This window comes from Apteryx mantelli, chromosome 2, assembly GCF_036417845.1.
Source record: "Apteryx mantelli isolate bAptMan1 chromosome 2, bAptMan1.hap1, whole genome shotgun sequence".
NCBI lineage: Eukaryota > Metazoa > Chordata > Aves > Apterygiformes > Apterygidae > Apteryx > Apteryx mantelli.
Window position 1 is genome coordinate 115096417 of NC_089979.1, and position 17477 is coordinate 115113893.

At 41.8% G+C, this 17477-nt stretch overlaps 1 protein-coding gene across 1 annotated transcript in view; it reads right to left on the reverse strand.

Annotated features, from left to right (window-relative positions):
• The window catches only part of BMPER (BMP binding endothelial regulator), a 156487-nt gene that overhangs the window by 99167 nt on the left and 39843 nt on the right, over nucleotides 1-17477 (reverse strand). The window contains exons 5-6 of the mRNA XM_067292180.1: nucleotides 15943-16033; nucleotides 15035-15117 (exon numbers count right to left, since the gene is read on the reverse strand). Of these exons, the coding sequence (XP_067148281.1) occupies nucleotides 15035-15117; nucleotides 15943-16033 (174 nt within the window). The remainder of the gene's footprint in view (nucleotides 1-15034; nucleotides 15118-15942; nucleotides 16034-17477) is intronic.

The following is a 17477-nucleotide window of genomic DNA, read 5'->3' on the forward strand; positions in this document are numbered from 1 at the left end:
CCTACTTATTCTTTCATTTTAATTAGGCTGAAAACCAAAAGCCATATATTAGTGCCTGTCATTCCAGTATTGCAAATTTCTATCAATCTACATATGCAAAAGTTTATTTCAAAAGATGCAGCGTCACCAGAAATCAAATCCAACAGTTTTACCCCACTGACCTCTGAGCTTCATTACCAGAGACAAGAAATGATTACGGGGAGAGGTGAAAGCAAAGAACAGCAGAACTATTAAAAGACATTACCCAAACATCTGGGTGCAAATACATACAAGGTAACATCATGAACAAGGAAGTTAGCTCAAACACAAAAAGCATAAGTACTTTCTAGTTCTAGGGAATTTTATTTAAACTAGGTTTTGACTGTATGCAAAATGGAGTGGATGAAATCTCCAAACATGCTTTTCATTAAATGCTTGTTAATTGTCCAGTTAGTCATTACTGGCAATATCTCTGCTTAGGAGTTCTTGAACTTGTGGACAGTCAGTTAAGCTTCTTGCACTGTATCACAGTGCCTTTCTCCCAGCAAATATAGTCAGCTCTGCATGTGGTAACCTCTCTTTTTACATTACTCAGAATTAAATATCTCTTTCTGCAGCCACATATTCTGCTGAAAACAGAAAAGAAAATATTCTTCTGCCAGACTCGATCACCACCAGGAGTGGTGATCACTCCTCTCTCTCCGCTCCTCATCCCACCGGTCTGCTACATGTGCACTTTCAATGGGATTTTCTTTTGATTCCTTGCCCTTAATTAAGCATTTCCTATAGTGTTTAGAAGTATAATTTTGCCCCATGAGTGGTACCACTGAAGTCAGTGGGATTATTTAAAGGCTATTTCCTTTCCCAACATTCTGCCCACTTTTTGGTCCTGGATTATGCAAATACCTCAATACGACAAATATCCTTCTAAAGTCTGAGTGATACTGAGCCCATAAAGGCACTACTGAAGTAACCTTGCTAAATCAATACAGCAAGAAAGTCAGTAATTTTAATCACACACAAAAAAAAAGCACATATTTTCAGGATTGGGTCCTAAAGCCAAGGTCCACCTAAACTTTGTTAATCTCTCAGGCTAATACAGTTGACATTGGTTTTCTAATGCCCTCTTACATCTAACACTAAAGCAGAGCTCGTGGTTATTGTGACTGATTGCAAGCTGCTCAGGACTTTCTCTGTATTGTATTTTATTATACATCTATATACAATTATACAAAAAAAAAAATCTAAAAGCCTCAGTTCTGGACTCCTGGGAACATACCAACAATTCAGTCTTCATTAAAGAAAAGTTTTAGCTCTGTGACTGCCTTCTCACTTTATGAGCCCTTCTGGTCTTTTCAAAGAATGTGCAATTACAAATATATTTCCTTATTATTTTTAAGTTGACCACTTAAAAAGGGCCCTGATGCCTGACCAAGGGCAGGTAACTTCAGTGACAGGGTTTGATCCTTCTCCTTTTAATGAACCACCACAGAGGTGTATCTGCTTTGCGAGACTGGAGAAGAAGTAAATACGATATTGGATCATTGTCTCTTTTTTTCCAACTTTTGAATATTATAAAGTGAGGCATTAAGATTTTTTTACAGCCTTTCTACATGTAAAGCAGTTAAAATATATGGTAGCAAGGGAATATGATTCATTAACATTCCTACAGTATTTTAACTCCTTCTGTTTTTCTTTTTTAACAGCGCATTGGCAAAATAAGAACCACGGCAATAAGCCATTAAACTTTTTCACTGAGTTAACAACAAAAGCCTGAGGTGCATGGAACAAACACCATAACATTCCTTTTATTTTGGACCCTTTAAAAGGATTGCAAAACCATAACGAAACAGCACTAAAGTGGCTGGTTATTTAATATAGATTGGTAGGGATGCCTTAAAAAAATATATATATATATATAAAATAAATGTATAAATATATAAATATACAAATATAAACACAAATATATATATATGAATATGAAATATATATATATATATATATATACACACACACATAAAGAAAAGAGCAAGTTAAAGAGCCATCGATGAAAAGAGCAAGTTAAAAAAAAATCACAGGCCAAGGCCCTACCGCTTTGATCTCGTGGCACGCGTTTTAAGACCGGCGGAGGCATCGTCGCACCGCGGCTCTGCGCTACCCGTGCCTGGCGCCGCGTCCGCTGCAAACCCGCACTACTCGGGCCCGCCGCGCCGCTGCCCGGGCCCGGGGGAGAAGCGGCCCCGCAGCGCCCGTCGCCCCCGAGTGCCGCCGCCGCCGCCAGGGGGGGCCGGCTGCGGCGCCGCCCCCCCCCCGCCGAGGCGCGCTCCCGGCTGCGGCGCCGCCCCCCCCCCCGCCGAGGCGCGCTCCCGGCTGCGGCGCCGCCCCCCCCCCCCGCCGAGGCGCGCTCCCGGCTGCGGCGCCGCCCCCCCCCCCCCGCCGAGGCGCGCTCCCGGCTGCGGCGCCGCCCCCCCCCCGCCGAGGCGCGCTCCCGGCTGCGGCGCCGCCCGGCGGCGGGGCGGAGGGCCGCACGCACCGGCGCCGCAGGGGGAGCCGGCCGCGGGGGGGACGCGCATGGACACACGGGGACACCAGGACGCATGGAGACAGACTGATACACACACAAATACACACAAATACAGAAAATGCATATAAATACACTCAGACACAGGGGCGGGCACACACACACACACAAATCACTAACACACACTTGCAGAGACACACAAACACACGCACACAAACAGGCACTCGCCTCCCCCCAACTTTTTATGTTTCACTAGTGATATTCCAGTTAAAAAAGGCAGTCCTCCCCCCCCCCCAATACTTTTTTGCGATATGGCAAAACAATCCATTTAGACTAAACTTTCCATTCTCCCTCCAAGCAATTACTCAAGATGTTTCTGTAAAGTTTGCCAATATTTGCTCTTGATTATCGAAACAATAACTTACATATTCAGGCCTCAGTCTATCCCTGAATTAACACCACTTAAATGAACCTAATTAAACCAGGAAATCATGTGTCTTGTAGGATTACATGAAAAGCAGCTTTGTTTTTCAAAATTTAGAGACAGCACATAGCAATCTTCAAAGACGGCAGCCTGTTGTTTTGATAGTGTTCTAGCAATAGATGATAAAAATATGCAGAGGACATAATTAGATTTCATTTTTATACCGTTCAACCCAGTATCCAGATTCCATTTTTATGAACAAAGTTATCTCAATTTTATCACAGAAAACCACATTTATTTTAATATTTGTAAACTTTCAAGTTCAGTATTTTTTAATTCAGATAAAGGAGGAGGCATCAAGTCTAAGTGAAATTCTGTTTTAAAGGGATGGCACAAACTTCTTTCCTAGGGCTAGGGTTTCAAAGCCAAAGTTAAGACTTTCTAACTTGAGTAAGAAGTGGTGGTATTCAGCACAGTCTTATTTGAGGCCGTTTATATTTTGGAACTTAAAGCCAAAAGTTATCATGTTTGAAAATCTCCATCCTCTTTAATGCTCTCCATTCCTCCCTGAAATTTTGATACCTTGAGTCCTCCAAATAAATGTTTTCATTTCTGTCAATAGATTAGGGAGAAACCCCTCAAGCTCTTGGTAATATTCCATAGGGCTGACATCTGCATTCTGGCTTTTTGGCTACTGAAGACAAATTGTCACACCTATACATTTTCAACTTGTTGCCTCTAATTTATTGCACCAGTAATTTTACAAGCTTTCACAGAAGAACCCCCCCTCCCCCAACTGTTATCCAAATTAATGTTCAGCATTTGGGAAATGGGGAAGAAGAGTATAATACATTCAAAGTTATATGCTACCCAAAGATTGTGTGCTTAAATCATATTTAATGAATAAATATTTAATTCATATTTAATCTGTAGCTGAATCACAAATATGCTTATTGGCATTCTAGATATGCATATTTCAGGCTGTTCTGACTGGGCATGTGTGGTATGTTACATTTTATTTTAGCTTTCTTTCAGTGGGCAAGTGTCATCCTTAGGAGAAAGGCTTCCTTCCAACTGATAGAAGTTACTATGAATTTCAGATGGGCTTCCAGAAATTAGTTTTCTGATGCTGACTTAAAGCTGCTACTTCCAGTATTACTAGTTTACTTCATTCACAAGAGCACAAATACGGTGTAAATCCTGTACACCAGAAATTACCAGCTGCTCTCTTGGTGCCTTTACTTTCATCTGCCCACTTCTAGGACACATCTTATGCGTGCTTCTCCACTTTAATAAGCAATGTAGTATTCAGAGAAGAAGATAGAGCTCAAAAGGGAGGGAGGGATGAAGGAGTTTGTGGGGAGTTGGAAATTGCAGATTTTTATCTCCGTGTTGTCTGCAGCCCCTGGGTTTTCACAGGGGCAAGCTGGCACCCTGCCTTGGGGCAGCAGCTCCCTGGTCCCACTGAGTATGAGCCAGACTTGCTCCTCTTCAAGCACTGTGTGCTTTACATGTTGTTTTACAACCACCATGTCACGAAAGACAATTTTTTTCCTAAGCATGAGTTGGCACCTCCCTGCTAAACCTTGTCACATCCTGAAAAGGGACCATCCTTTCCAGGTGAAAGCCTTTGCTTAAAAAATCATGAAGGAATCAAAAATAATAATCAGCATTTACTGAGCTGGTCTAGAAAAGTCTTAAGAACAGTATGAAGGAAAAAACAAGCAATGTCCATGTCTAGTTTGGGAAGTTTGTCATCTTTGCCTTCCGTAAGTCTGGTTTGAGGAAAGACTGAAATAAAGCATTTCCCAGAGACCGGCAGCCCGATAAGATATTTAGAAATAGAAACACAAGACACACATTATGAAAACCACACGATGTCCTTTTGGTCGTTAGGTGTGCTAACAGTATCCTTATTAGCCTCTCATCTGACCCAGAGCAACACCGCAAAAACAGACTCAGGGGAACAACAGCAAACAAGTTGCTCAGGTTGACTAAGGTTCATGATATTTCTGTTGCTGTGGATGTAAAACCATGTTCCCTCTCCCTTCTCCTCACCCCCAAAGTATCCTGCAATTTGCTCCTAATTTTGTACGTGCTTACTGTTACCTTTGCTGCACTGAATACTGCGGGAATATGTGTCTGCCAAACAGGGTGAACATGGCGGTTCAGGTAGCGCCTGCCTGAGCGCTGCATAAAACCCCAGCGCTGCCCTGCAGCAGGCAGGACCGTTCCTGCTGACCACGAGGAGCATGCCACCACCACGGGGAAAGAAAACGCCTGCCCGCCTTAGTTTCCACCAGGTGCCAACATTTATGGTCCCTATCCCCATTTAACTGCTTTACAAAATGCTGTGTTAGGATCAGGTTTGCAGTAAAAAATAACAAAAAAAGAAGTCACAGTAGCAGATGCAGTTCAGGTATTACTGATAAGAGATTTTTACACGTGCACATCAACTACAAAGTGCAGTTGATGGAAGAAAAGATAATAGACCTAGGGTTTTTCCTCCCCCCGTGGTCTCAGACATGTACCTGCATACTTGCTTAAGTGCAGCACTCAAAAACCTAGACGGGGGAGGAGTGGTAATTGCAGGAACCTTAGGGAATTAAAAAAACTGAGCTCAAAAGGCAGAGAGCAGGGCAGTTCAGCTGGCTGCTGAAAGCATAAACAGTGCATCAGCAACGGAGATTGCTAGCAAAAGCTCCTAGTCAGATTCATGCAAGAGAAGTTATGCTGCAACTAGGAGAGGAGGCAAAGAACAGGGCACTGGAAAGCACAAAGTCCTCTTACTATTTGGAATTAATTATTTTTGCATATATTGTTTCATTTTCAAGTTTTTGCTCAGCATGCTGAATATTTGGGTGCAAGGCAGATGATGGTAAAAGGAATGATAATATCCTCATTACTATGTCTTCAGAGCTGGGAACAGCTCTGTTTTTTTCTGTGAAGAAAGATATTATTGGCAAGGGCACATTAGCTTCTGTCCTACTCTCAGAAAACTCCTGGTGCTGTGTTCTGGAGAAAGAAAAGGAAAAAAGGGAAAGAAACCACACAAAGCATGCAAGCTACTCAAATCCCTTTGGGCACAGATGCCTCAAACATCAGATCTGAACCTGCTGGAAATCTGAACTTTGCACTTTCAATTGCATTGGCTCTAACACCCAAGAAGGGGCGATAAAGAGATTTCCATCTAAATGATTTTAGCATAAAATATTGAGTAATGTCACTAAATTGCAGTTTAAGAAACACACACATCTGCTTTCTGTGGAAAATGTCAATGCTTCATTACAAAGCTTCTGGCAGAAAACTGAAAACTTCTTGGTTTTTCATTGAAGCTTAGGACTGTCAAGTTTTATGGCGTTCTAATCATGTTTGGGACAGAAGTTTAGGTGCAATGAGCCTGCCTGGAAGAAAGTTAGACATACAGAGACAATTTCTATCTCCAGGGCTAGACACAATTTTTAAGAACTCACCTTTGTGTGAGTCCTCACCTGCAACGGCGGCTGGGTGGTAAGTCCTGCTTCTCACCCCGAGTTGCCTGCAAGGATTCCTGCATCTTTCTTTCAAATTCATGTACCCACAGTGGAGTGCCAAAGATGTTATGATAGCTTGGCTACCAGCCAGATTTTATTTCTGACAGATTAAAGGTGGACCAGGTAAATCACTGTCATGTTTTGAAGATTTTTTTTTCTTTTCTGTTTCCCATGCCTATTTTGAGGTCACTGAATTATTCTGCCTATCCTGCTCTCAGGATGAGTTGCATAAAAAAGTTACAGCCTGTCACAGTCTTGAAAATGATGCTGGCTGGGTAACATTTTCCTCCCCTTGACTATTCAATGTGTTTGTCTCTCATCATTAAATCAAACAATATACAAAAGTGATAATATGTTCGTTAACATTTAAAAAGTTGATTGAATTCAAGGTGCTTTGACTCGTCTTTCTATATCACCAGCTTTTGTCAGAAATGTTAAATTATCACGTCTCCCAGCTGGAGAATAGTTATATCAGGTGGCTGGAAATTATTGCTGCCTAACAACATGCAATGCTGCCAGGGCAGAAAACAAAAGCATGCTGAGGGTGCAGTGGAAACAGCAAGGAGAGTTTAGGCAGGCTGGTAACAAGTCAAGGTGGAATTTGGCCATCACACTAGAGCTCAGCAGTGATTCAGACTTAATGATCCCAAGTTTCACTTTATGTCTTCTAAGAAAATCATTAAATATGATCATAGTCAATGGCTACAGCATGCTTAAGTAAAAGAAACAGTACCCAAACTGATATAGAGGTCAGACTTAGGGGAGAGAGAGGTGGGGGAAACCAAAGCTCCACACATATTGTCTCCAATCTTTGTATTTTTTGTAGGTTTTTAAAATCAGAAGAAGGAAAACAAGCAGGTGTTAGAAAGTTGTCAAACGTTCCTGTGTAAATTCATTTAGTAGTATTGTCCATACTGAAACCTCTTGTCTCAGGACACAGAGGGATGTGTGCAAGTTTAAAATCATTAACTATTGTTAGCTGATACTAACCCCAAAACCTGTGACATCCAAGTTTATTTAAACTGAAAGGGTGATGAACATAAAAGCCAAGCACTCCTACTCATCTCAGCCTTTCCTTCCTTGCAACACCAGCCAGAAGGGGCTTGGACTCTTCATAAAATGTTTTGCAAACAAAGGCCCTGTTAATTGACAAGCTATTGCTTTTACTGCTTCCTACCACAACTTGTGCAAAACTTTTAGACCGAAATCAATTTTGCACACAAGCGTTCCCACGAGATGCCACACTCATTCCTTTCAAAGCCACTTATAAAAGGTGCTACAGCAGCCTAACATAAAACCCTTGTGTTCCCCGGGCATTTCTAAAACCACGTGCAGCCCTTTCAAGCCCTGTTGGCCAGCAGGTTTTTTGCTTGCTTGTTTGCTTACTTTAACCAGGTTCTTTGTTTTCTGCAGTCTTACTGCTTTGTTTTCCCTCCAGGATCACTTCTTGCCTTTCCAAGGAGTGAGTTACAGCAGAGATGTTTGAAGTCTTCACTGCAGCCCAGTGCCAATAAAAAATAGTCTCTTCATCAGAGGCTGCCTGTTAACAGCCCTCCTTTATTGTTAAAGCTCTGTGTACTTAATTCTTCTTTGTCAATAGGAACAATCAATCTCAGCCTGTTAATTAGGAAAAATTTAACAAGAGAGGGGACAGACGCCTCACAGCATAAGCTCTCTGTTCCTTTGCTATTAAGAAGTACGGCAACCTGCACTTGAGGTATAAACCTTTATCATAATTTTAAAGTGTTCAACTTCATTTGTTTCTTTATATGCTTTAGGAATGCAAATACATCCTGCTCCGTGCATTTGTTTCCTTTAAATGATAAGAAGTACTGGCCACTTTTCCCTCTGCTGCAACAAGGGTTGTTCATGCAATGCACAGCCAGGAGGGGCTGTTAATCAGAATTTACTTAGGCCCTTCAGGTACCCAGGAAGTTTTACTAGTCTTTCATGTCTTCTAGTATCACTTAATTCATCAATTATCACAATACCATCTTGGAACATCAAACTGCAAAGGCAGTCTTCGTCTAAACAAGACAAGAGCCTTACGAGGGCAGAGCTCCTTCCTCCAATTCCTCAAAGTTTCCACTCTCCTTCCCAGTCAGGAAAAATTCCGTGCAGAAATCTATCAAATCACTGTTTAGTATTTCTTCACATTCTTCTTCCAAACTCTTGTCTCTTGGGGCCAGGAAATGCATGGCCGTATGATATGAAGCACAATGGGCACTGACCCTTAACTGGTCTTCCTAGATGCCATCCTAGATGCCATCTCAGAAACAATAACTGGGTAGTGCTACCTATGTGAAATGATGGAGAAGAAGGGAGGAAAAAAAAAAACAGAGGTAGACGCGTCTGACTGCACAGTCTGAAGCATGGAAGGGAAATTTGAATTGAATCCTGAGGGGCAAGCCAAGGACTTCGAAGAAGGAAGCGATGTGAAAAGGTGCTGCATGGTCTGGGCACAGGGTCCTTAAGGAGCCCCCTGGATCTTCAGGAGGAGGAAGCTGGTTAATGCCTCCGCTCCTCAGAGCTGCACCCTCCTGGGATGAGACTTCTCTGTGCAAGATCCAAAGTCCTCCAGAAATGTACTCAAACTGGAGCATGGTCTCTCACAGCACCAAAGGACTGCTTCAGTCCTTGCCAAAATTAAAAGTATGACCAAAGGTTTCCATAGGGGAACAGACTGAGCTAGGAACGCATATGGTCTAGGTGAGCTGAAAGATTTGCTGGCAGAGGAGCTGTATGATAAAATTCAAATATCCGCAGAGGGAGGGAGGGAGTTCTTGCCACAAAAAATATGCTTTCTACAGTCTGAGATTTCAACTGCTTATAAATATGAATCATTTACACTGAATAATTACACTGAATTATGCACACTCACCGCACTATTCCAGAGTCTACTCGTATTTCAGGAAAAAGAAAAGTAACTTTTCTGTTTACTGTAACTGTAAAGTTGTAACTTTTCTCCATGACCTCTATTAAAGCTATTTTTAACTTCTCAAAGAAACAATTTTTGAGAAAAGGGCATGAGATGCATTCTCCGGTCAACAATGATTCTTCGAGAGAAATCAAAAGAAAGCTTAAAAATGGTTGAACATATATTTCAGCATAAGAAAAAGAAAACAAAAAAGCCCTTAGTGTTTTCCAATCAATTTTTAAAAAGTTGTTCACGCTATTTTTTGGACTTTGATGTTACCAAAATTAAGTGGATTTAATATTTCGGACATGGCACAGGTAGTGTACAATCCCCATGAAAGCAAGCGTACTTTTCTAAGTCTGAAGAAAATCAAATAAAGAATAACTAAATAACAGGACACTGTCTATGTCTATGCTACATTATTTTTCTTGCTGATGTTCAGCTTACACCAAGTCCCTGTTCCTCCACACTTATCTGCACAGCTACACTTCTTCACCTACCTGGAAGAGTGTATTTTTTTACACTAGTCAGAAAAATTTTCAAGATATGCAAAAAATCTGCAGAAAACTTTCTGGGTGTGTTCCCAGAAAGACCCAGTAAGTATCCCTCCATATCACATTTTTTAATGCTTCCTGCTCTCCATCTTCATTCACCTATAAGCCAACAGTTTCTACTTGTGTTACTAACTTTAAGAAAGTGAGTGCTACTCTTACCAGAAGACTAACTCATTGCTTTTCCGTTCCTGACTAAAACTCTTTGTCTTCGTTTCTCAGCCCCCAAAGTGACAAAGTCTGCTGTAATTTGGAGCTGTATCAAAGCACTTGAGTACACGGAAATTCAGGAAGATCAGCATTTGGCTCTGCACCAAGGATGGAAACTTGAATTTGGACTCAGCTTCTGCTACCAGCCCTCACTGAAGATATGTTTAATTACGTGCTCTCCAGAGTTTCCCAGTAGACCAGAGTACCCGCGGTTGGAGTACCTCCCCCGCGGTCAGCTGTTGTGGGAACATATTTCAGCGGCTCCCAATATCTGTTGAAGACAAACTTCTAAAACTGTATCACGGTGCTTTATCACTCAGCTGGCTGCAGGGGCGGGATTCATCTCAGCTATCTGCAGCCATCTTCCAGGCTGTGGGAGTTGCGTAGGCTCTCCCTATAGTTAGTGGAGGAAGATAGGCATCTGCAGAGAGTAATCCATCCCACCTATCTCTCTCCATTAACTAAAGAGGAGCCCAGATAAGTAGCTTAGACAAGACACATTATTTCTACGTGGCTAAAGTTAGACAAGATGAATTCCACCCTCAGTGTCCAAAATACTAGCATGTGTAGTTTCTCATTACTTATTGCTGTTGCAACGTCTGTTATTCATCAATTTAGAAACAGATTTTGTCAGTGCGATTTCCTTTTCTTTGTGCAAAACTTTCATTATACCATTTTTGCACCCTAACACTCAGGAAAATAGATGACAAGACATCTTCTGCACAGACCCAGGTTTACTCCTGCAAACAGGAGGCAAGCTAGCTGTGTGCGTACTGAGTCCCTATGAGCATGCTCAAGTAATATATAAAAGCTACTGATGCATGCATAAATGAGAGTGGTTTGAGGCTGCTTTCGAATTCTGTTCTTGAAAGGCTCCAAATCCCGGCGTTCTGCTTTCAGCTGTTTAAATTTCACTTGTTTTTAATCATTTCGGAAGACCAGCTATAAGAGGCCGGCATTGCTGTTGTGGACCTTTGCTGCTTGGGAACACGTAGCACGTGACAGCTGTGCAGAAGGCCTGCCAGGGAGGTGCCTCCCCGCGGAAAGGACAGCCGGCGCAGCCATTCCCAGTGCCACCCAGTTCCTAATGAGCACAACCCTCAGCCATCCCAGCAATGCGGTAATCTGGGCTCCAATTGTTTCCTTAATGGGGTGACCCACTGCTCCGCTCCCCTGCTCCCGGCTGGGGGTTTCGAGTAAAACTGGTCCTCGGCCAAAGTGTCTCAATAGCGCTGCGTCTTCCCAGCGTGGCGGTACCTCACACCGCCGCATGCCTCGCATGCCGAAACTCGCTGCACCCACGGTCTGGGTAACAGCAGTGGGAGAGCATGCCCGCAATCAAAAGGGGCTAGTTATGAGTTTGGATACTACCATTTAAAGATAAGCTTCTCCATGGTTACCACTCTCACACAAGGTCACTTCCCTGCCAAACCTCCTCTCCTCCCTCCCTCTCTGGCTCTCCCTCCTTCTCCCTCCCAACTTTTTTTTTTTTTCCCAAACGTGCTACATCAAAAGAGAAAATGAAAACTTTTAAGATAATCGCAGTCTGACTATTTTAATGGAGGCTGTAGGAAAGGAAACACGTAAGCCAAGTATTCACGCTGTGCAAGCAGAAACACACTCTCGACCTCATAAAAGTAGTATCTGAGAAATAACACTTGATTAAAGCATCCAGCTCTTCACTTAAGTAGGTGCTCATGGTGGGGAAAATATTTCTCTAGAGCACTCTGCTGGCCTATCAAGAAAAGCAGGAACAGGCTAGACAGATGAATTATTGTGAGACAGCTGGGCTTCAGCTGAAGCGAGAGGAGATCCCTATTATCCTGTCCACCTTTCTTACACGAATACATCTCCCTAGAGAAACTGAGTCATTAAAAACCAGCTCATTCACTCCTGACAGGCAATATGCATTGAGTGAGGAGTGATACATTTTCATTTTCAGCAAGAAATCTTAGTCACCCTAAGGAGTAGATTGCTCAGGAAAGTGGTAATGGAATACAGAGCCTTTCATCTCGGTGTCACCACTGCGAATGCAGCCTGGCTCAGTAGTAACCCAAAAGTTATTAGCTAATGGTTGTTTCAGTGACCTACATGAAATGAGTTTGGTGGGTTTGGTCTGGTTTTCAGTAGACAATAACTAGAACCACAAGTGGTGCTAAACAGAAACCATATTAGCCCGTTCCCTGTACAGAGGTTAAGGATTGAACGAATTACCCATGCGTACCCATGCCATCGCTCGCTTTATGGCTCAGGGATGAGGAATGCAAGGAAAACGCTGCAGTGGACCAGTCTGTTCTGCCCAGTTCCTAAGATTCCCACTCTAGCCCCATTTGCAAAAACAATGCACATTGAAAGCAACAACAAAAAGACATCTTAATGACCACTTCACATGCTCTGGGAGCTCAGTAGTATCTAGTAGGCACCACTTCGAGCTGAAAATACCACCGACTTGAACAACTAAAGAGCTTCTCAAAGACTGGGCCTGGCAATACAGCTTTCTGACATGTACTGAGTTTTGAGTGCATGATTTTGCAACTGTAAAATTCCTTTTTGTAAGTAATTCCTCATTTTAATGAATTTAGCAAGTGTGGGACAGCCCTACATCTCTCAGGGAAAACAAACTGCAGCTCTTCCTCTTTACTTTCTTCCTGTTTAAAAGCTCCCTGCCTGAGTAACCCTGAGGACAGTGATGGCCTGTGGAGTCCAGAATAATCCATTATTAGAAAGGTTGGCTCCTAAATAAAATCCAGAATTCACACCAAAATGAAATTGTCTTGCATCCTTATACCACCACCCCCAAAACACCCTGGCAATAATTTGTATCACTTCCTGTGTCATCTTTCTATAAAAGACTAACTTAATAGTTACAATCTCAAATCACAGAAGAAATCAACTGAGGGGTGAGTAGCTACCTTTCATCTAATAAAGCCTGCACATGTTACAGCACATCACACACAAGTCTGTTCCCATCATATCACATGACTAGATAGGTATCTTTAAAGAAGATATCCACCAACTGGTTAGATAAGAGATTCACTGGAAACCCATTCCCAAAAGGGAATGGATGTAGAGCAGGTGGTAAACTGCTATCACAGCCCTTAAGATACCCCCATTGCTCGCTTCCAAAGTAAACTACATGGGAAATAACATGGGCCCAAATTCTGAAGGAAGCTGTCAAAAGGCAGTAAAAAGAGGAGTTGCAGAGAGAGGGAAGTAAAGGCAGGTGTGACTTGCACAAAGATGGTGTTTCTTTTGCTATCTGTAAGATTCAGAATTAGAGTTGGGCTTTATATAGATGTCATTAATATCCAGAACTGTCGTACTCCCTTTCTTGGAAAGGATCATTAAGCCTTTTGCTTGAGGCTTTAAATCTCTTACCATCAGCAGCTGATGCATTTCCTTCTCTAACATACCTGGTACTGGTTACTGTCAAAGACAGGCCCTCAGGTCTGAACCCATATTCCTGTATTTCTTTATCTTTTCTCCTCCCAGATATCCCTCCCCACTCTGCTCTTCCAGGCACAGTTGCTTTTGCTATTTAGGGAACAAAGGAAAGTTGATCAAGGAGATATTGGCACAGCAGCAACTGGGCAATAGGCAGTATCTGCATAGTATTTATGAAAGAGCAAAGCACAGCCTGAAAAGGCTCGTGCATGTCTCCACAGACTTCTTAACCACTCAGACCTGCCTTTCCCTCAAGAACTTCAAGCTGGAGTATAAAGCAAAATTAGTTGGAGTGAGGGGGAACCCACTGAGTACGTGCGGAGCAACGCTCCTCAGCATGGTACAGAAGGCACTCAGCAGAACAGGGGCCCATGGCATACAGCACCACGACATGTGGGACTGCTTATTTTCATTATTACAGGATTAAAACTTAAAAAACCTGAGCAGCCTAACTCTCCACAGGAGCAGTGATGATTTGATGTAAGTTAATTTTTCAGATTAGCAGGATTTTCTGCCTCAAAATAGTTCAAGTTCTCTGCAGCAACTTCATTAAGTGTGAGTGTGTGTGTGTGTGTGTGTGTGTGTGTGTGTCTGTGCATGTATATAGATACATACTCATTCTTAAATTTTATCCTTTCTTCTCTCCACTCCATTTTTATTTTATGATGCAGGAGATGTGTCTGGTATCAACAAAACTGTGCGGCATTCTACTGAATAGTACATTTCCCAGGGCTTGCATTTTCTGCTGATAGCCAGCCCATCAATTGCAACATAAGTAGTGATTTGAACCTTGCATTTTACTGGTCTCGCAGATCACACCAATGAAGTCAAAGTTACCTGCCCCAACTCATATAGCATTATCTCTTAACTTAATGGAAGCAAAAGAGAAGCCTGTGCTCATTACCCAAAGGATGCAATTATTACTTCCTCTCTATATTGTTGCTAGTCAAGGATAAAATCCAGGATATGACCTTTTCATTAAGCGTCAAGCCAAAATCCACCTGGGACAGCCTAAGGAGGCTACCCTCATCCTTTCATTCAGTAATTCAGAGCAAAGGCCCTTGCCGCATACAGCTCGAAGGAATCCTTATGACAGATCAGTTTTAGGAAACAGCTAATAAATGTTGATCCATAGATGAAACCCAAATAGCTTTTTGTCTTCTGTACAATCCCATCACAAAAAAAAGCATCACTAATTCAACACATCAACCCTCTCCCAAACATAATGCTCTATCTGCACACAGCATGAAGTCACAAAAAAAGATGATAAACTGAGAATAAGAGTGATATAATGTATTACTGCGGTGAAATCTTCAGTAGAAATCTGAACTCCAAGAGGAGAGAAGAATGCATAATAGTGCTGAATTCCTTATATTTTTTGTTTTGTTATGACAATAATAATGTGCCTTTTGAAGTTCATACAGGGAGATACAATGCCAAAAGGCAAATACTTACAATACAAGAGCACTTGGTGCATTTGTTTCCTTCAGGCTGAAATTCTTCTCCTTCATTGTAATGTCTCCCTTCAAATATACAACCTGCAAAACAGAGTTTGAATAAATTTAGCTCAAGATTGCACACTGTCTTTTTACCATAGGACAATGGCAAAAATAAATCATACCATCCTCTCTATACACATCACTTCAAAAGCCTGTATAAAGGCCTTGAGGACCCCCAACTAACTTTCGGGAGAAAGAAAGCATACTTCTATAGCAGATAAATATGTACCAATGAAGTCAAGGCTAAGTCAGGTCTTCCATTAAAAGTGGTTTTGAAACATTTTTCTAAGCTATTTTCTCTTTCTTATTAGCTCTTACACTCTGAGTCTATATTAGATGTTGGCAGAAATTATAACAAATTAAATATAATAAACCAAGTATATCACGAGAGAAACAGTGCTTACCTACAAAACCTATGTTAAAAACAAATTAGCCTATAAAACCAGGTTAATTTGCCACAGTGCTTCACAAAGGCTCCCATTACCCTTCAAAAAAAAGGATCTCCTCATCCTTTAGGATTACCCTTATACTTCCATTTCCAACAAAATCCCAGTCATCAGCCAGGCAAACCCAGCTGACAGATCCTCTGAAAAATGATGTAAATATACTTTAAAAAAAAATAGGCCACTGCCATAGCCAATTGCTTCAAATGTTCCTCTGTGCGTCCCCTACGGTGTCTATCCTCTACTAAAAAAAAAGGTTAAGCTCACTCTTCTTATGGCATTCAGTGCATTGTGTGCTGCTGGCCTGCATTTCAATAACTTGGCAAATACAATGGTGGAATTAGATGCAATCTCTCAGGAAATAAAGGTTATCATTAGAAATACTGTTGACACAGAGCAGCATCCTCCCATGAAATCTTACCTAGACACACAGGACAACACATTCCTATGAGCTTGGAGGGGTTTTTGCAATGAACAACACACTGTACCTCCGACTCTATTATCACTCCTTCCTGAAAAAGAGCAGATCAGACATGTTTGTTATTGTTGTGGCTGCTTTCAGAAGCAAAAATCCACAATTACGAGAGGCACAATTATAGCACGGCGCATGCTGTGGAGCACTGGGTTTCAAAGCCTCTTTTCTCTCAGTATCTGCTGCTTGGTATCAGGGTTCAGGTTAATCCACAGTCAAAAGATCCACTTGAGTCTCCCTGACTCCAGACATAGGATTTGCCTTAAAATGCATCAGGTAAGAAACCAAGCACCTTGTTAGGAAAAGGAAACCTGCTTTATCAGGAATCCTTAGCCTTAGTAATCTGCCATGCAGCTTTGGTGGAAACGGACCAGACACAAAGCAATCTCTTCCCTCTCCCCTTGGAGGAAAAAGACTTAGAAAGGAGATAAAAACCATCTTGTTCTGTATAGGGGAGCCTCTTATCTTTGACGCTGCTCCTGATAAGTATTAGTAAATTAACATTTCCTGTACTTCTTGTTCAAGAAGTCCTCCTCAACAAATCTGAATGTGAGGATCTGTGCACAAAAGGCTATTTTTCTTTTGCTGCTTGCACCTTTGCATTTGGAGGCAGGGAAAACCTGTTTTTTAAATGTGTGCATCTAGGGTAAATGGGCTTACCCAGATTTGCATTTGGACACTGAAACAGACAATAAAGAAATGCTCATTTTAGGTAGCTAGTGGTGATCAGAGTATCTAAATTCAAGCTTTAATTATATTTCCATTAAGTGCAAGGATACAGAGTACTGCTGCTGCAACTTAATTCTCCTCAATATACTTGTCTTCAAAAACGTGGGTGCATTTCAGAGAGCAGAAATAGCACAGAAAAAGAAAAACATCTCAGAACCCTTTTCTCCTATTGGTTGAAGCTCTTTAAACTCAGGCAATTCTCCTATTTCCAATAGTTGTGATTCTTAGAAGGTGCCTGATTGCATCAGGCATTAATACTGGATCAAATTACCAGCAAAAATTGCAGACTGATCTATTCACAGACAGAAACCAAAACTGCTTACATAATCAGTTGTTTTGTTCCTGTAAATGGACAATCTTGCAAACGGTATGGTTGCAGATAGGCAGGCTACCAAAAAATCTTGATCCACTGCATTAACAAGGCAGGAGCACAGGAAAAGAAAAAGTTTGCTTGTGGGTTTCTCTTAAAGAGCGTCCCAAGTAAAACCCATGCACACATACACACAAAAATGTCTAATTACTAAAATAATAATTTGCAACTCATAAAAGGTCCAGCATGCTGAGAAAAGCGGAATTATTTCCAAGGTCAGGGTAGCAGGAAATGACTCTAATCTGTACCGTTCCTTCACAAATGTTTGGGTATTGCAGTACTCAAGACACACAAAACCTGTCTTTCTGAATGTTTGGTTATAGCCGGCCACATCTGAAGGGGTTTAAGCTACTTTAAATGCAAAGCTCCTATGTGCTTTAGACAT